At 25.9% G+C, this 19,183-nt stretch overlaps 4 protein-coding genes and 2 long non-coding RNA genes across 12 annotated transcripts; 2 read left to right on the top strand and 4 right to left on the bottom strand.

Moving 5' to 3' along the window:
- Nucleotides 1-729: 729 nt before the first annotated feature.
- LOC145966539 (uncharacterized) lies at nt 730-1,614 on the top strand. Of its 3 annotated transcripts, none has more exons than XR_014437064.1 (3): nt 730-760; nt 1,149-1,332; nt 1,464-1,614. It is a non-coding gene; the product is annotated as an uncharacterized LOC145966539 (long non-coding RNA). The 3 variants fall into 3 exon arrangements; XR_014437065.1 differs by lacking the exon at nt 730-760 and adding an exon at nt 787-801; XR_014437063.1 differs by lacking the exon at nt 730-760 and adding an exon at nt 845-859.
- A 247-nt stretch (nt 1,615-1,861) lies between these two features.
- On the bottom strand, nt 1,862-2,746 carry LOC145966538 (uncharacterized). Of its 4 annotated transcripts, none has more exons than XR_014437060.1 (3): nt 2,716-2,746; nt 2,144-2,327; nt 1,862-2,012 (listed from the first exon to the last, which is right to left on the bottom strand). It is a non-coding gene; the product is annotated as an uncharacterized LOC145966538 (long non-coding RNA). The 4 variants fall into 4 exon arrangements; XR_014437059.1 differs by having other exon boundaries at nt 2,144-2,323; nt 2,609-2,738; XR_014437062.1 differs by lacking the exon at nt 2,716-2,746 and adding an exon at nt 2,675-2,689.
- Nucleotides 2,747-3,185: 439 nt separating this feature from the next.
- LOC145966537 (uncharacterized) lies at nt 3,186-5,692 on the top strand. Its single transcript, XM_083090652.1, has 4 exons — nt 3,186-4,737; nt 5,126-5,152; nt 5,225-5,379; nt 5,464-5,692. Exons 1-4 carry the CDS (start codon nt 3,570-3,572, stop codon nt 5,611-5,613), a joined length of 1,500 nt encoding a protein of 499 aa, XP_082946778.1. The 5' UTR covers nt 3,186-3,569; the 3' UTR covers nt 5,614-5,692.
- Nucleotides 5,693-8,984: 3,292 nt separating this feature from the next.
- Nucleotides 8,985-11,757, bottom strand: LOC145966419 (trypsin-1-like). Its single transcript, XM_083090467.1, has 7 exons — nt 11,683-11,757; nt 11,510-11,576; nt 10,961-11,126; nt 10,265-10,473; nt 9,905-10,098; nt 9,597-9,654; nt 8,985-9,204 (listed from the first exon to the last, which is right to left on the bottom strand). Exons 1-7 carry the CDS (start codon nt 11,755-11,757, stop codon nt 9,080-9,082), a joined length of 894 nt encoding a protein of 297 aa, XP_082946593.1. The 3' UTR covers nt 8,985-9,079.
- A 230-nt stretch (nt 11,758-11,987) lies between these two features.
- On the bottom strand, nt 11,988-15,700 carry LOC145967266 (serine protease 1-like). Of its 2 annotated transcripts, XM_083091985.1 has the most exons (7): nt 15,535-15,700; nt 15,062-15,242; nt 14,671-14,876; nt 14,344-14,543; nt 13,674-13,731; nt 13,446-13,602; nt 12,025-12,349 (listed from the first exon to the last, which is right to left on the bottom strand). In XM_083091985.1, exons 1-6 carry the CDS (start codon nt 15,659-15,661, stop codon nt 13,478-13,480), a joined length of 897 nt encoding a protein of 298 aa, XP_082948111.1. In that variant the 5' UTR covers nt 15,662-15,700; the 3' UTR covers nt 12,025-12,349; nt 13,446-13,477. The 2 variants fall into 2 exon arrangements, with proteins under 2 accessions (XP_082948110.1, XP_082948111.1); XM_083091984.1 differs by having other exon boundaries at nt 11,988-13,602.
- Nucleotides 15,701-16,110: 410 nt separating this feature from the next.
- LOC145967265 (vitamin K-dependent protein C) lies at nt 16,111-18,977 on the bottom strand. The gene is made up of 7 exons (XM_083091983.1): nt 18,612-18,977; nt 18,246-18,327; nt 17,774-17,936; nt 17,292-17,497; nt 16,904-17,115; nt 16,650-16,707; nt 16,111-16,371 (listed from the first exon to the last, which is right to left on the bottom strand). Exons 1-7 carry the CDS (start codon nt 18,708-18,710, stop codon nt 16,250-16,252), a joined length of 942 nt encoding a protein of 313 aa, XP_082948109.1. The 5' UTR covers nt 18,711-18,977; the 3' UTR covers nt 16,111-16,249.
- Between the last annotated feature and the right edge of the window lie 206 nt (nt 18,978-19,183).

The following is a 19,183-nucleotide window of genomic DNA, read 5'->3' as shown; positions in this document are numbered from 1 at the left end:
TATTCTTATTCCATGGATATAGCAAAGAAATAAGGTGGGTAAGCGAATTGTAACTAAATCTAGTAATTTTAAGATGGCGGGACGTCACACCATGAATTTTTATTTTATTTTATTTTTTTTCATGGGACATTATAAACCCGACAATTAACCAACAACGGGACAGCATTGTCTGCCAACACTTGGCTGCCGATATTAAGCCAATATTGGGCCCGTTTTTCAGCATCGGCATTTTCCACGTGGGTATGTAGTTCATGTCTACGTTTTTAATGTCCATAGAGGATTCGTATTAAGTTAGCCGGAAATTTTTCAGCCAACCAAAAATCTCCTTATGGAATCGTTTGTATTTCGTATGAAGATGTTTGAAGTGTGATTAAAAACGTTTGTGAGTAATTAGAATAATTATAAAAAATTAATCATTTTTACAGTATGTAGTTAGCCAACATAACTAAATATTAAAAATTCTCCTTATGAATCGTTTGTATTTCGTATGAAGAGTTTTGAAGTATAATTAAAAAGGTTTGTGAGTCATTCGTAATTAATTTTAATTAAATTTTTTTATATTGTGAAGTTAGCCGGAAGCTATATAAAATGGACGCCGTCCTGTGATAGGTCGATTTGCTTATGGTAAATACTAAAATTTTCTCATGTGTACTGACTTTAAGTGTAAGCAAAACGAGCAAATTTATCTCTTTTGTAACTTTTAATCCATGACTAATTTATTATTAATTCCGCATAATCGCATAATATATCATGGATCGTGGTGCGTAGATAATTGAAATATGTTTTTCTACCAATAAATAAGTAAATCTTTTATAATTGTTTTATAATGTAGTCATCATTCAGAAAATGATCACAATTTGTGATTACGTATTTAATTGTTATTTTATATTCGCTTTCAAATAATAAACTATATAATAATAAAATTTATATAAAAAGATGGTAATATATGTAATCCAATTAATTATAATTGACAAAATAATTTCTTGTGAAAAAATAAAAGTAAAAAATATAGAAGAATTTTTTTTATAGCTTGTATAAAAAATCAGTTTTATGCTAAGTATATTATAATTTTCTGGACTGTAGTAATATTTAATATATAATTTTTGCTATATAAATATATATTTCTAATATAAAATCTATTTCTACAGATAGTAAGAACGGCTGAGTTTTGTCACAGAATATCGGAAGGCTTACATCAAAATGCGAGAGAGAGGAGATGGCATATATCAATATGAATCCATTGCTGATGTTGTAAGAGCAAAAATAGATATCTCTGTAGATTTTATTATTTTTGCATCCGAAAACTTGAAAGTTGCCCATGCCTTATCGGAAGTAAGTCTTCTTTTGTATTTTCAAATATATATAAGCGCACATTTTTAGCATACTCTTTTATGTTATCATTTTTTTTGTTAATTATTATTGATTATTATTGATTACTTTGTTAATTATTGTCAATTTTTCAGATAGAAGCTAATATAGCCATAATAGATGAATACTATAATATCTGGTGCAACTTATTGTAGTAAATTGTAATGGAATCCGTAATGTTATGGGATTGATTCATAAATCAAAAGCACTTTGTTACAAATACAATATTCGTTTTCTCTCTGCCAATGTTTTCGTCAGAATTTTTATGTATATTATCGATCAAAACTTTTCATCACAATCATTTCACTCAAGCATTACCTGGACATGAAAAACAGAAATATAATATTTTATTGTATATATATATATGTAATATTAATACAATACTACAATAAAATATTACATTTCTGTTTTTCATGTCCAGGTAATGCTTGAGTGAAATGATTGTGATGAAAAGTTTTGATCGATAATATACATAAAAATTCTGACGAAAACATTGGCAGAGAGAAAACGAATATTGTATTTGTAACAAAGTGCTTTTGATTTATGAATCAATCCCATAACATTACGGATTCCATTACAATTTACTACAATAAGTTGCACCAGATATTATAGTATTCATCTATTATGGCTATATTAGCTTCTATCTGAAAAATTGACAATAATTAACAAAGTAATCAATAATAATCAATAATAATTAACAAAAAAAATGATAACATAAAAGAGTATGCTAAAAATGTGCGCTTATATATATTTGAAAATACAAAAGAAGACTTACTTCCGATAAGGCATGGGCAACTTTCAAGTTTTCGGATGCAAAAATAATAAAATCTACAGAGATATCTATTTTTGCTCTTACAACATCAGCAATGGATTCATATTGATATATGCCATCTCCTCTCTCTCGCATTTTGATGTAAGCCTTCCGATATTCTGTGACAAAACTCAGCCGTTCTTACTATCTGTAGAAATAGATTTTATATTAGAAATATATATTTATATAGCAAAAATTATATATTAAATATTACTACAGTCCAGAAAATTATAATATACTTAGCATAAAACTGATTTTTTATACAAGCTATAAAAAAAATTCTTCTATATTTTTTACTTTTATTTTTTCACAAGAAATTATTTTGTCAATTATAATTAATTGGATTACATATATTACCATCTTTTTATATAAATTTTATTATTATATCGTTTATTATTTGAAAGCGAATATAAAATAACAATTAAATACGTAATCACAAATTGTGATCATTTTCTGAATGATGACTACATTATAAAACAATTATAAAAGATTTACTTATTTATTGGTAGAAAAACATATTTCAATTATCTACGCACCACGATCCATGATATATTATGCGATTATGCGGAATTAATAATAAATTAGTCATGGATTAAAAGTTACAAAAGAGATAAATTTGCTCGTTTTGCTTACACTTAAAGTCAGTACACATGAGAAAATTTTAGTATTTACCATAAGCAAATCGACCTATCACAGGACGGCGTCCATTTTATATAGCTTCCGGCTAACTTCACAATATAAAAAAATTTAATTAAAATTAATTACGAATGACTCACAAACCTTTTTAATTATACTTCAAAACTCTTCATACGAAATACAAACGATTCATAAGGAGAATTTTTAATATTTAGTTATGTTGGCTAACTACATACTGTAAAAATGATTAATTTTTTATAATTATTCTAATTACTCACAAACGTTTTTAATCACACTTCAAACATCTTCATACGAAATACAAACGATTCCATAAGGAGATTTTTGGTTGGCTGAAAAATTTCCGGCTAACTTAATACGAATCCATAGAGGGCGTATCGCTTTCAGGGATCACCTAAAAGCAGACCATGACATCTCTCAGTCTTCTCTCTGGTTGCACGAAAAATGCGAAAATGGCCGCTTTTTCGAGTTTCTGTCTGGATACGTATTATAAGAAAATTGAACACATAAAAGAGGTTATGAAAGAGAAAAGTATATTAATCGACGTACAGCGTTCCTAGAACAATACGGACTGTGCGAGAGTGGGAGTGTATGAGACTTTTTTTAGAAAATGATCGGTGTTCACAAAAATTAAGGGGACAAAATTATGAATAATATTGAGTAACTGATAGAGCGACGGTTTCTTACGGTTTACTAGACTTGCACAATAAAGGCTGGAAATTTATCTCTGGAAATAATGGAAAACCGTTACGTTTTATTTCATGTTGCATTAATGCTAAACATTCTTATCCTAGTTGTTTCCTTCACGGGAGTGATAAGCACTCCATTGATAATCCAGAAGCCGAATATCACCGAAGTTATGAAGAATGACACAAATCTATGCGAGACATCTAAATTTTTATATGAATCAGAATATGCAAAACTTTGTGCATCATTGCCGTATCCTATTGCTCCTTTGGACTTTAATGAACAGAATCTAAATATTTTTCTGTGTTTAGGAGTTTATGATACAGCATATAAGATTTGTCAATATTCTAGTCAGACCTTTAATACAACAATATTAACTCCAAATTTGGAGAAATTTGTTCCTAATGCAACTTTTGATGCAATTATGGAAAATGAAAAGGAATTTTGTGATAAGTTACAAGGATTCACATCATCATACAATAAAATAGATTCACTTTTGAAACCATTGGTTGAAATGCTTAATAAATTGTATAAATGTCAGAAAATGTGTTTTGAATTTGATGATAAGTTGAAACCGTTATGTGCAGTATTTGCTTGGATCAAGAAGTATGATGACATTAAAAAAGCAAGTAAAACAGAAACAAAACATCTTGTAATATCTGATCTTATATTAAATGAGACAACAAGTAATAAAATAGAACATGAAAAGATATCAGAATCCAATGAACAGAACATAAATAAACTTATAACTATTTCTAAAAACAATAATATTAAAAAAACTCAATTAAATGTGCCTCAAACTGTACCAACCATACATGCAGAACTTTATGCAGAAAAAGTAAACTCTGACAGTGAGAAGTCAAGTAAGGCCCAAAAGAAATTAGATACTGATTTAAAAACATCTGCTCATAAATCATCATCTCCAATGCTTGACGAAAATAAAAAGAAGATTATTGATAAAACTAAACCTAATGTTAAAATTGCGAAACCTACAAAAACTACCACTACAAACAGTGATTTGCAAGTTCCATCAATGAACAATCCTACAAGTAATGTGCCAAAGAAAGATGTTGTAAGTGAAGAAAAAGAAGAAGAATTTAAGGAACAAAATATTGATGATTTAAAAACTAGTACATTATCTGAAAATACACAAGACCATTATGATGCTAGAAATCCAGAAGAAGATATAGAAACTAATATAGATAGCAATATAGAAGGTATTAATGTTCATAAATTTATATTTATCTAATTTATTTTTGAAAATATATGAAAAATGAAAATGATTATATCTTGAATAAAAGTTAAAAAATTGATTGGAGAATTTTGCATATGTTTATATAATTATATATTTTGTGTCAATATTTTTGTACAAAATAATCAACTTGTATCAACTTGTGTCAATTTTTTGTACAAAATAATCAACTTGTATAGAAATATATACATCATTATTGTTAAAGAACATTAAATTTCACATGTATATTTAAATATAAAATGTATATTTTATATTTATTAATCTATTTCTACAAATAATGTACTTTATAATATTTTTTTTTATAAATGTAATACACGTGTATAATATATGTATATTATTTACTTAATTTTCAGATGCAGATACAATTCAACAATCAACAAGTAAGCTGCAAAATTGTTTTTATATTAATTAATTATATGTAATGATCTACTTATATATACATTTTTTAAAAGGGAATCAAAATGAAAACGTACCAGAACTTTTTAAACAGGAGAATTTGCGGAATCCTAATATAAGAACAGAGGATGATTCTCATCTCTTTACTTACTTTACTGTGGTTACAGTGGCATGTATTGCTGGATATATAGGTTATCATAATAAGCAGAAGGTGAACTTAATTCATACACATTTATATAGCATTGTGTATTATTGTTTTTAATTTGTTTCATTTATCAATTTCTTTATATTTTAGATACTTGCTATTGTATTAGAGGGTCGAAGATCCAGAAGTAATCGTAGTAGACGACGACCAAGCACGGCTAATTATCGAAAATTGGACTGTACGCTTGAAGAAGCTGTTACATCGCAATGTAACGCTAATGTTACTCATGTCATATATTAACGCGAGTAAAACGTCACGAATTTTTATATCTGTATTATAGTATTGCAAGTGTAATATATATTTTGTATTTAAGCACATACTTTTTCTTAGTATATCATTTAATTTTCTAAAGATTATTTATATTTTAGCATATCGTATATTTACCCATCACGACAGCAAAATTTATATACAATATATATATGTATATACGTGATGATACAATGTATTTGAAAAAATGATATTAACATAATTAATATACATAATTATATATATATATTTTTTTTAAATTATTAAATCGAATGCATAATTTAGGATTTAAAATATAGTTTATTAATAATATATTATTGAGAAATCTGCAAAAAAAAATTTTTTTTCTTTACAGTTTAAATATTCTAAAATCATGAAACAAAATTATTTCAAAACTTTATTTAGTATTTTATATTTTTCAGTTTTTAAATGATTTTATGTTATTCATTGGTTGTTTACATAAAGTAGATTATATATATAATAATAATTATATATATGTATATTATAAAAATATTGATTTTTTTCATATATATATATATATATATATATATATATATATATATATATATATATATGTATATACATATTTTGTGAATTTAACAATTTATCACAATATATATATCTAAATTTGTTAAAATTATAATTATAAAAAATATATTATGTTTAAATATAACTAATTTTTACACAAATTAATATATCAGACAATCCTTTAATTATTTATAGTAATATAATGAATAATTAATTAGATAATATATATATACACACGCACACACACATATATGTGATAGTTTCAAATTGTATTTTTGCTTAATAAGTATCAGCATTAATCTGTGTGATGTTCATTTATATATAGCATTCATTAATTTGTAACATTTATTAATTTTATTAATTAGAGCATTAATGTTCAAAAATTATTAACTGTTCTTTTATAATATATTATTTATTTTATTATCAAATTTCTCTCATCTTTAAAAATTAAAGTTTATATGTTAAAGTTTATTCATGAACCTTCTTAATAGAACAATCTAAGATTCATTAAAGTAGGATCCATCTTGAATATGAATAACTAAATTGCAAAGATATGGTTCTTGATACATCATTTGAAGCGATTATGCATATTAAAATAATTACATATATTGACGAAAAACTAATTAATTCGCCTTAATATTTCAGTACCTTTCGCAGATAGAAAAAAATCTTATGAAACTTTATATTATATTTTCAAGTTTAAAAATATATGAAATAATAATGTCTATGGCCGGTATTCATAGTCCGTTCATATATTTAAGATCGTCTTAAGTTCATCTTTAGATATTGTATGTATCATTTTATTGGCTATGGATTATCTGAAGATGAACTAAAGACGATCTTAAATATAAGACCGGACTATGAATACCGGCCTATAATAAATATCTTTTACTTATTAATTGCTAAATGCATTATTGTTGCAGAAAAAATATGCTTTAAGAAATTAATATATATGGATATAGCTAATATATAAGTTTTATAAAACATTGAATTCACAATACATATTTAATAGAAAGATATCAGATTATCATTTTCGGAATATCATATTGGAAAATTTGAATAAGTTTTTATTAAATTTTTTTTTACGTTTCTGTTTATTCGCTCTTATATAATCTTATGCATTGTATAAATATTATAATGTGTGTACACATACATGCTATCCATATTTTTAATAATTGTTCAGTAATTGCTGCATTTTACAATGCTTACTAAATGATGTCATTTAATATTTTATTTTTATTTGTATTATGCGTTTTTCGTTTTTGGTTTCTTGTAACAAAAAAAGCTTGTAATATGCAATATTAAATATGCACTATGATTTACTAAAATGCACAGTTAATCTTTAAATTTTAATTTTTTCGAAAGCTTATTAAAATATTTAGTTTTTAACTAAACGATCTTTATGTGATATTTTTTAATCGATATTATATTCACCAACATAAGAAGAGCCGTCCAATTATATCTAATTATAATTCACTGCTACTATTATAAGTTTTTACAATACAATTTATAAATGATTTAAAATATGTATAGTAATATGAAATAAATGATATTAGAAGACGAACAGGATTTTTAAATTCAAAAACACAATATAGGAGTCGCTAAATTTAATTTCATTTAATTATCATATTTTTTTTGCAAGTGCTACTTCTATTTTATATTTAATTTCCTTATTATTATTGGAAATAAATAATTATTTATAGTAATATAATTATTTGTATATAACATTTAATAGCTGAATTTCAATGTAATAACTATTTTCATAATTATTTCTTTATTACTTATACTACTTTATATTAGTTAATATTTTTATCATTTTGATATATGTTAATATATGATCATGTTAATATATTTTGAGTATTGTATAATTTATATTTATATACATTTTAAAATGTATATAAATATAAATTATACAATACTCAAAATGACTAAAAATGTACATGAAGTATAAAATAATAAAATGATAAATAAATAAAATGACTAAAAATGTACATAAATGTACATAAATGCATACAATACATACATAAATGTACAATAATATACATAAATGTACATAAAATGACTAAAAATGTACATAAATTTTTTAGTAATAAAATGACTAAAAATGTACATAAAGTTACATGTAATATACATAAATTGTATATAAAATAAATGTACATATAAATGTACATATAAAATAAGCACATTTATATGAAGCAATACTAAATTGCAGACACTACTTGTCTTAACAAAATAAAAATATTTAATTGTTAAAGATATTAATGTATAATTAGTAGAACTTTTGTGAATTATTTATATTTCGATTAATAAATGCTAATTTTCCTCAATATTTTAGTTAAAGAAAATTGGATAAAGATTCTATCATTAACAAAATAAAATATTTTATGGAATATCTTATATACCTAACTCTTTAAGAAAAATAATATGCTAGGTAAAGTTTTTGTTTCTTTTAGACTAGTGTATCATCGGTTATAGTAAGACTGAGACATATGCGTTTTAATCAACGTTGACTGTTTCAAACAATTGCGTTATCATCGACACAAAAGTTATAAATTATATGGATGATAAAGTAAAATTGAAAATTGCCCATCGAAATCCATCAACAGAAGTAGAAAAAATAGTGATTACAAACTGTATTAACATTTATAATGAGATGCTATGCATTGATATAACTTGAAAATAAAAATTACAAATTTGTATTTTAGATTATTTATATATCGAATAAGATATAATATTTGACTTCGTGATTAAATGAATAATGATTATGAATATATAGTATTTGTTCTCATATGTATAACAATTTTTTTATAAAATTTTCACATTTCGAATATATATTTTATGGAATATTTATATTTCATATATATGATTAAAATAAATAAAATTTAGTATTAAATTTTTACATTTATTTCTATTAATATTTATTGCATGAAATCTATCTATCTATGCAATAAATACCGTCATTAGAGTGATATTTTATCCAGTTCACATAATCCGTGTTCTTCACATATATGCCAGGGTTTCCAGGTTCGGCACATCCGATACCCCAGGAGACTATTCCTGTTAGAATGATGGAGAAGATAATCTTACATGAATGAATTAAATCTTGTGACATAATTTATGACGTGATCTCACAAGATAAATCTTTTCCATTAATATTCAATATTAAAAATATGATAACAAGATGTACGTATGTTGAAGGGAAATTTTGCGTTTCAGTATTATGCATAATTATAAGGCTACATGTATAATTATAAGGAAAAATCATTTATACTTAGAAATGACAAAGGAAGTTTAAAAAAATATTTTTTTCTGAGAAGTCACATCATTAGAAAATAATCTTGATAATTGCATATATAATGTTATTTAACAATCTTAAAAGTAATATCTATAATCATTCTTTTTGTTGAGATGGAAAATGTCTTACATAAAAAATTATATGACACTCTTACCAATTACTTCATATTTTCCATCCGTTCTTTCGTATAAAAGAGGCCCACCGCTATCACCCTAAAATTTCAATATTATTAATATCATTAAAGTGCGAGATATACATATGTATTTATCGAAGAAACAATGTAACTTGATTTTTTTTACTAATTTTTAAACTCATATGATATAATTTGAAACAAAATTTGTAGGAAATTAATTTCTTTAATGATATATGTAAAAAAATTCTATACAATGGATATAATATTATTTTGTGATCCCAGAATATCCAGAATCAGCGAATTAAATTGAGCATGATGTGAGACAATACCTGACACGCATCAGTATTGTCATTATAAGCACATATCATCGATTCCGTAAGATGCTCTGCAAATGAAGTATTTCTACATGAGGCCCAGGACATCACTTTTAAGGTAGCTTGACGCAGAAATCTGGATGTACTTCCTTCCCTTTGAACACGTCCCCATCCAGTAACTTTAACATGGTATCCCGTGTAATCGGATTCTACCATTGGAAATTTATTTTTATTACTCTTTTCTATATTCGTCAGAAATTTTGAAATATGTGGGAAAAAGAATTATAAATAATTTTATAAATCTCTCAAATTCAAATGTTCGTTCAAATATTAAGTATTGTAAAAACTATTGTAATATTGTAGAAAGAGACTGACCTTTATGCGGAAGACATGCAGATTTCACATTTTCATTGATTTCAACTGGATCTTGTAGCCGAATCAGAGCAATATCATTTGTATCATGGAGATCATCACTTTCAAAGTCTTCGTGTAAGATTATTTTATCAATTTGAACTATATATCCTTCGTTTGAATTTTCAATGTCGTGTATCCCTAAGCCGATTGTGAGATCGACAGATTGAACCCTATACAACTCGCAGGAAAATATGAGGGAGAATCAGAATACATTTTACAGCCTTGTAAAATTATTATTTATAAAAAATTATTATTTATATATATATATATATATATATAAATAATAATTTTACAAGAGCGCGTTACATTTACGATAATATAATTATTTCATTATACTATAATAAATAATAGTATATTTAATAAAATTGATTAAAATCTTTCGTTTTAGCAATATTATTATAAACGTTTCATATTGAGAAAACTAATGTATTTAAAGTTATAAATGTTTTAGAATTTTATTTTATATATGTTTTCTTTAGATCTATCTAATATATTTCTTTCTAATTTATCAATATTTTTATCATAAAACAATTATATATATTAATATTACATATATAAGAGCATATACTGCGTATAAGTTTTCCAAGAAACTATATAATGATAATGTTTTTTTTCAGAGAGAGACAGAGAGAGAGAGAGAGAGAGAAAGGCAAATACCATTTAACACAATGTCCGGCAGTTAATACATATCGATCATTAATCAATGTGCCTCCACAATGAAGAACTTTTTTGTTGTATATTACTACAACCCAAGGAAATATGTGCGGGATTGTTATATTTCCACCGACAATGCGATTTGATATTCCTCCCGATACTCCACATTCTGTTACAAAGAGATTAAATGCAAAGATTAAATGTTGCAAAGACATAAATCGATTAAAATTTTACATGTATATGAAACATGTGATAAATGTATACAATATTATGCGATGTATATCGTATACTTTTTTGTGCATATTTTCAGAAATTTTTCAGATAAATTTAATTGTGGACTTTATTGTCAACTTTATTTTGCAATTTTGTAACATACATACGGTTTTGTTCGTATTATTATCGATATAAAGTCTAATTAACGTAGAATTAATTGAATTAAAATGTTTGCTAAATAGAATAACAAAGTGCTCCAGAATGATAGTAATTTAAAGTTAGCGTCTATTCACTTTTCGTGCAAACGAGAACCTCGTTGAACGTATATGCGTGTATTACTTGCATAATCATTACCACAATTTGGATCTACTCGTAGACGTATCTGATGTCTTGACGCGCGTGATGCCTGAAAATGAGCACAATGTAATTATTCAGTAAATCGTGAATTATCAGCCGTCTTTCGCTCAAATTCGTCCTCATGATAATTTCACTTAATTACTCTCTCAACGAACGTCTAGGATTAGAAGGACTCCAATCAAGGCCATCAAAATTAAATGGGACTTCATGCTGCGCGACTCTTGCGACATTTCATCTGCTAAAACCGATGCGACTACTGAATGCGATACGGAGAACACTTTATTTCTATATTAATCTACGAATAACAACGGTAACCAATTTCGGTGTCGAACTATCGTTAAGCGTATCGTCTCGTCGACGTTTTATATCGCAAGAAACATGTACTCGTAAATCGTTATTCTTATTAACGTTTGACATCGAATGACAAATTCTAACGAATGTTTGTACAATACGAAATACACTGCAAGCTATACAATTCAAATTAATCCTAAAAGGGAGATATTGGACATAAATATGGTAAAAATATTTTCTATAAGATAAATTCTATAAGATAAATGTTCTTTTTCTATTTCTCATAACAATAAAAATTTCATATACATATAAAAATTTCTTTACAACAAAATTTCTGCCATAAAAATGGAAGAAAATATTATTTCGCATTTATAAAACAATTTTGTAATTGAATAATATTTCTGATATAACTCAATATGAACTTTATCTATACTTTTGTGTTAAATGTCTTATGTTTCAGGAAATTCTTTGCAGATTTTGCAGATTGCCGGATTTTCTCTTGAAAGCGTTATAAATTATTCTCAGAAAAAGCTGGAAAGAAAGGTGAGTGTTAAGATAGTATATGGGAGATAAATTCTTAAGTACTTTCTATAATAATTATATGCTTGTGGCCAAAGTCAGTGTATGAAGAAGAAAGCGGAAAATTTGAAGAGAATCGAAAAAAAGAAAGATCCGAGAAAATAATTGTCTTTTTTGTAATATTTAAATTCAGATATGTGAAAAATTCAATGCAATGAATGTGTATAAAGATAAGAATGATTTCATTAATAACACAGGCTGTGTGCGAAATTTTAGGTTTTGTTAATTATAAAAAACAGAGTATATGAATCTGATAGATTTTTTGACGCGAAAAACTAGTCGCAGAATTTCTCTAGCACGTTAGATTTTTGAATAATTGGTAGAAATATTTCAAAAAATTAGGATTTCTCATAATAAATTTATGAAATTTGCCGAAATAGCCATTTTTGGACTATTTAACTACAAATTACTCAAAAACTTGACGTGCTGGAGAAATTGTGCGGTCAGATTCGTTTTCAGCGTCAAAAAATCTATTACATTCACCTATTCTGTCCTTTGTAACTGGCTCTCGCAGGCTTGTATAATTGCCGAATAATTTTACGATACAACATAAATAAAATTATAATTATAACAGTATTATTGCCTATATAATTGCCTATATAATTTTTAATATTTCTTGAGCTTAAGTGAATATTTATCGGTGAATTATCATTTTCTTGCTTCCCTCGTCGTAAATACGAACGAATCTTGACACGGTTCTGCAGATACCATATCATAGACGTTATCGATTAGGTCATATATAGTAGAAATATATACCGGAAATTTTACGAGAGCATTTTATGAGTTACGTACAATAAAAAAGCGGTCAACGAAGACGTTTAGGTTTATGTTGTATGCTAGCTGATAAACGCTCAACGCGTATTGTGAGAAATTTGTAAATATCTGCGGACTAGGTGTTGAGAAATTCGCTAAAATAATCATAATAATTTTATCTTATGTATTTAGAAATGAAATTTACTTATTTATTTCTCTATCCCGCCTCTTATCGATAAACGTTGTAAATAATGATTATAAAATTATAGATATATGATATTACAAAGATTATTACAAGATATGTAAAAACTGATCATTAATTATGTATTAATGCCAACAATACTTCGAATCGTGTTTTGTTATTTGCAATATCCATGGAATCATTTGCGCGACATCCGTAAAGTAATCTGGATAATTAACGTTGGCGCATAATACTCCATTTGAAGTAATTCCTGCAAAATAAACTTTATTAATTCCATATTATATATATAGTTATTGAATTATTATTTATATTATAACTCACCTATTAAAATATATTTATAATTATCGTTTAATATCTGAAGAGGACCACCACTATCACCCTGAATTATATTTATAATTATAATTTTTTATAATTTTCTAATATGATATTATACTTATTTTATTCGTATAACTTTTAATTAATTAATTAATATGATTAATTTTATTGCAAACATTAAATAAAATTAATAAATGTTATATATTAAGTATTCTGTATAAATTAAAAATTAAAATATATTGTCCATACACATATGTGTATGTATATGTATACTTTTTCTAAAGAAATAAATGTATAAAAAATAAAATTCACTTATATAACCAGAGAAAGAGGGAGAGGGAGAGATAGAAAGAGGGAATAAAGAAGAGGGGAGAGAGAGAGTATTTTGAAAATTTTTAGGGAGAAGAGAATATTATATAATTGTAATATTGCTTATTATAATTTAATAATTAAAAATAAAAATCAAGAAAATTATTAAACTCTAGAGCGTATAAAAGATTATATACTTAAAAATTAAAGAAATAATATCTATATCTTTAGAAATATTATACATGAGAAATGTATGTATGATACAGATAGAAATGTATGTATGATAACTTTTTAGATGATTTAATGTTAATATAAAATAGAAATTAAATTATGACTAATTATGATAATGTTACAATTGATTAAATACCCCGCAAGTACCGCGTGGTGATGTTTTAAATCCTGCGCAGATTAAACTCGAGATGTCGGTAGGACATTCCGATCGCTTAAACAATGTTAAATCCACTATACGTAAACCACATTCTTTATTAAATAAAGAGTCAGTTTCTGAGAATCCCCAGCCAAGTGCAGATACGGATTGTTCTCCAAATTGAGAGACAACATTAAGTCCTGTATAAAGAAAAAAGTTATGAGCAATTATTAATTTTTTTATAGAATTGTAAATTTTATTTAGTGCTAATTAGATATATATATGTATTAATATATATCATATATATGATGAGATTATAATGATTACCAGGTTTTGGTAAACAAATTGGTCTAACGAATTTGTTAAAGGTAATTCGCATAATTAATTTAACCAGCATAATATCAGCAAAATTTGTTTGGCTATTATAATTTGGATGTGGAAAAATATTTTCAACAGAAAAAATTGTACTCTTCGCATCCCATTTGCATGAATTATGAGCACCGACAGATACCTTCAGATCATCTTTATTGAAACTATGAAATGTCCAACATAAATATATATATATATATTTTATAGATTTGGACAATTTTTGCAAATATAATTTATCTGTGTAAAATTACATATTATTTAACTTATTTATTAAATATATATTATGATAAGAAACAATGACATTTTTTATGTATATTAATTATTTTATACAGTATATACACGTATATACCCATAAACAATACAGTGAGCTGCTGTTACCACATAACGATCATTTATAACTGATCCTCCACAGATTACTTGTGATCTATTGACACTTATAATACTAGCCATCCAAGGATATTCATTTTCATAAACTTCTCGTCCTCCAATTATTCTGGATGATGGTAAAAATACATTTTTCTTCCCGCATTCTAGGACATAATGATCACATAAATAATATGTTTATAACATTCAACAGCTTCTTTTTTTATCTTTTTTTTACGTATATATAAATCATTAAAATATTCTAAATAGTTTAGTTATCGCGTTTTGATTTTTTAGGAGGAATAAACTTTTATAAGGAATAAACTATTTTCATAAAAAATAAAAGTAATTTATAATAAATTCAATATTCAATTTCACTTAATATTAGTAGGAATGTTTTATCATTATGTTCTTTTATCATATGCGAAAAACTCTGAAATTATTCAAGATAGACTTTACCACAATATTCATAATCGAGATCTTCATAAGATGTATCCGTATGCCGATTAACTCGTTTAAACCATAGTAATGTGTTTGCATATTCAAATATTAAACACAACAAACTAATTAGTATAAAATACTGCATGTGTAATGCTAAAGGAAGGCTTGTTACATTTACACTAAGACGAGAGTTTTCTTACTGAACTAACATGCGCTACATTTAAATGTGCGTGCTGTAAATATTTTAATGCCTATAATATTCTAATGTGTATGAGTAAACTGCGGACGTGGTTTAACCCGCTAATAGTTCTTAGATAAGATAATATTTAAGGTTCACAACTGTTTCCTGTAAAATATAATGAATTATTTAGATGTGCGAAATGCATTAACATCAGAATATTATATGTTAACAATTCGAGTATGTGTCTTTAAATTATTCTTAAGTGGAGGTGTTTAAACAAATATGATGCAATTTTATATTTCGTAATAGAGCAAAAATATTTTGACAATATTACAATATCATACACAACACGTTAATATATGTTATTTTTTATTATGCATATTTTGTACATATGTAATAAATAATAATAAAAAGTGTAATACATATATACTTATACCAAGTTTGATGTACTTTGATATGAAAAATAATTTTAGAGTTGTTTTCTCTAGAATGTAAGTTATTATATTTATGTAAAAATATTTGTATAATATTATTAAGAAAATTTGCATGTGATTATTTAGTACAATAACATGCATCCTTAGTGTGTTGCAATATCCAGTCGAGACGCGGACCAATTTTCGTAAAGACAGTTGATCTAGTAACATTATCGCATTTATTCACGCTTGGAATAATACCTGTAACACATATAATACATACATTTTATCGACAATATATTTCCTTAGTTTCTCAAGAATTAATATTTGACATATATACATATATGTACCAATCATAAAATATATATAATCGCACGCCCGGTTGAGAATTTATAAATTGAGAGATTCAAGTTTGAATAAAACGTATTTTTAAAAATATATATTATCATTTAATTGTACCTTTTTTACATATAAAGATTTAAAATAACTTTATATTTTTTATTAAATCATTTTCGTATAAAGCAAACGGTTATACTTACCAATAAGATCGTAAACTCCAGCGTATGATCGATATTGCACAGAAGATCCAACATCATTCTACAAATATATAACATTATTTTTTATAATATATAATTAAATTTGTAAATTATTTATATTATATTAATAAATTAATAAATTTTTTTATACAACAAATTATTGTAAATCAAAAGAAATATCATTTTACTGCCATATTATTTGCGTTTATTCAAACATACAATTTAAGTAGATTCGTAATAAAATATATTCAATTTACCTCGCATACCAAAGAACTTGTACCAACAATGCCGATACATCCATAATCATCATTAAAATTCATCGGATTCATTCCTGACTTTATGCACTCATTATATCCTAGAATAGGAAGTCCTAATTTTCGTGGTCTGCATGTCCAAGTATCAATATTATCTTCGGACTTGCTCGTAGTCCAGCCTACTAAAGTTCCAACTTGACCAAGATAAGTTGAGCCTATACAGAGAAGAAAATTTGGATATGTAATCCAATGACTTTTATTATAAATATTCGTAAATATCTAAAAAAAAAAATAAAATATATATCTTATGTAAAATATATATTACATATTTTTTAGATATTCACATATTTTTATAATGTAAATTATGATGCAATTATGAGAGTAAATAAACCTGGATTAGGTAGACATATTGGCGATATTCTTTTTTCAAATTTAGTTGGTCGACTTAAACGAATTAAAGCTAAATCGTGAGTATGCGAATCCGGATTGAATTCTGGATGCAAAACTATGGATTCGATGCTAACATTTACTGATGAAATGTCCAACGTGCATCTGTCATATTCTCCCAAAGATATTTTTATTTCAGGTGCTGTTGCTCTATTGGAAAAGATATTAATTATATATGAATCGTTTCACAATTCTTCTTCAACTTTCTCCAAAAGTCTATTTGGCTAGTACTGTTTTATATATATATATATATATATATATATATATATATATATATATAAAATCTCTCTCTCCCTTTCTCTCCCTCTCTCTGTTTTATATATATATATATATATATATATATATATATATATAAATATAATCTCTCTCTCCCTTTCTCTCCCTCTCTCTCTCTCCCTCTCTCTCCCTCTCTTTCTCTATACAAACCCAATAATTTGGCTAGCTGCTGTTATGACATAACGATCATTTATCAATACTCCACTAGTTAACTTAGACTTTACGTGAATATTTGCAAGCCATGGAAATTCATGTGATTCTGTATATTCACCACCCAAAAATCGCGTTGCTTGACGATTTGGTCGGCCACATACTACAAGTATAAAATATCGAAAAAAATATTTTATCAAATATGTATAATAACTTAAATTAAATATATACAAAAATATATACAAAAAGAATATTATAAATAATTATATGCAAAACTGTGAACACAAAATATATTTTCAATAAGAAATGCAATAATATTATTGATTTATACCGTAAAATATATAGGAAGCTTTTAAGAAAATGCTTCTAAAATTTCAAAAATATTTAATTTTATATTATAAATAAATTTTTTGCTTTGTGGCTTAAATTGTGATAGTTCTTTAATTGTAAAATAATTATCAGAGTTACTCACAGCAGGCACCACAAGTTCGGAATCTTCCAAAAAGTAAATCCAAAACACTGCGTTCATGTCTGGATGCAATTTGATCAGTATTCTAGTCAACAAATGCATTTGCGAGTTCTCATATGTTTGCATTACAAGGTTTATTTGATTATAGCAATATGTTTTCGCCGAAAGGACAAAAAATATAAAAGAAAAAAAATATTGAAAAAACATTGTAATCATTATTCACATAGAATGAAAATATGTAGAATATGTATTAAAATAAAAACTATTTGTTGCAATACCAAATATATACAATTTATGAGTGTATAGAAAAATTTTGTGAAAATAAATTACTATAACAAAATTTAACAAGGCTAATATGGAGATACTTACGGAACGGAGAGAAGAAATGGTACTTTTGTTGCAAAAGGTTCTACCAAAATTCACTACAAAGATACAAACAAGAAATTTGACATAATCCTGCAGCTTCATGACTTTTCTGTCGGTAGTCGAAGCGATACTGGTCTTCGCTCAAGCAACTGGTTTGCGTCGTATAGCGGGACTATCATCGCCCGCATCTCAGAAAATAAATCCTCGAGAATATAAGGTGAACATCCCACATATTCCTTATGTTTGCATTCAAATTCGCACTTTGCGGGTTTAATCCTCGTATCTGTGTGTATTCATTTCGCTTCTTTTATATTTTATTTTGGCTTAAAGCTGATCAGTAACCGGTCCGCTGATCCCGTTACATGCGATATTGCGGTATTGCGGTATTGCGACCAGCATGTCAATTAATATCAACAAAATTTATTTATAGCTCCGATATTTGAAGAAGCTTAGAAATAAATTTTGGTCGTGTAATACAAGTCTTTGCATTTATTAATTTTTATACATATGTGACGTTTAATTAAGCTAAATTATTCTATAAGAATTTGTTAAAATTTATTTAAAATTAATAAGAT

This window comes from Camponotus vicinus, unplaced genomic scaffold (assembly GCF_025532165.1).
Source record: "Camponotus vicinus isolate PSW18456_S1 unplaced genomic scaffold, iyCamVici1.0 SCAF_2, whole genome shotgun sequence".
Taxonomy (NCBI): Eukaryota; Metazoa; Arthropoda; class Insecta; order Hymenoptera; family Formicidae; genus Camponotus; species Camponotus vicinus.
The sequence above is the reverse complement of the archived record's forward strand: the minus strand, read 5'-3'. Positions and strand labels throughout refer to the sequence as shown.

Coding starts and splice junctions, on each gene's coding strand:
- LOC145966419 (XM_083090467.1), bottom strand. CDS start 11,757: ATGTCGCAAGAGTCGCGCAGCATGAAGTCCCATTTAATTTTGATGGCC. Junction 11,577..11,682: donor GAGTCCTTCTAATCCTAGAC/GTTCGTTGAGAG, acceptor GCTCATTTTCAG/GCATCACGCGCGTCAAGACA. Junction 11,127..11,509: donor TTGTGGTAATGATTATGCAA/GTAATACACGCA, acceptor TCTTTGTAACAG/AATGTGGAGTATCGGGAGGA.
- LOC145967266 (XM_083091984.1), bottom strand. CDS start 15,661: ATGCAGTATTTTATACTAATTAGTTTGTTGTGTTTAATATTTGAATAT. Junction 14,877..15,061: donor GCTCACTGTATTGTTTATGG/GTATATACGTGT, acceptor GACATTTCATAG/TTTCAATAAAGATGATCTGA. Junction 13,732..14,343: donor CACCACGCGGTACTTGCGGG/GTATTTAATCAA, acceptor AATATAATTCAG/GGTGATAGTGGTGGTCCTCT.
- LOC145966537 (XM_083090652.1), top strand. CDS start 3,570: ATGGAAAACCGTTACGTTTTATTTCATGTTGCATTAATGCTAAACATT. Junction 4,738..5,125: donor TATAGATAGCAATATAGAAG/GTATTAATGTTC, acceptor CTTAATTTTCAG/ATGCAGATACAATTCAACAA. Junction 5,153..5,224: donor TACAATTCAACAATCAACAA/GTAAGCTGCAAA, acceptor ATTTTTTAAAAG/GGAATCAAAATGAAAACGTA.
- LOC145967265 (XM_083091983.1), bottom strand. CDS start 18,710: ATGAAGCTGCAGGATTATGTCAAATTTCTTGTTTGTATCTTTGTAGTG. Junction 17,937..18,245: donor CCGAACTTGTGGTGCCTGCT/GTGAGTAACTCT, acceptor TTATACTTGTAG/TATGTGGCCGACCAAATCGT. Junction 16,708..16,903: donor CAAGTTCTTTGGTATGCGAG/GTAAATTGAATA, acceptor ATATATTTGTAG/AATGATGTTGGATCTTCTGT.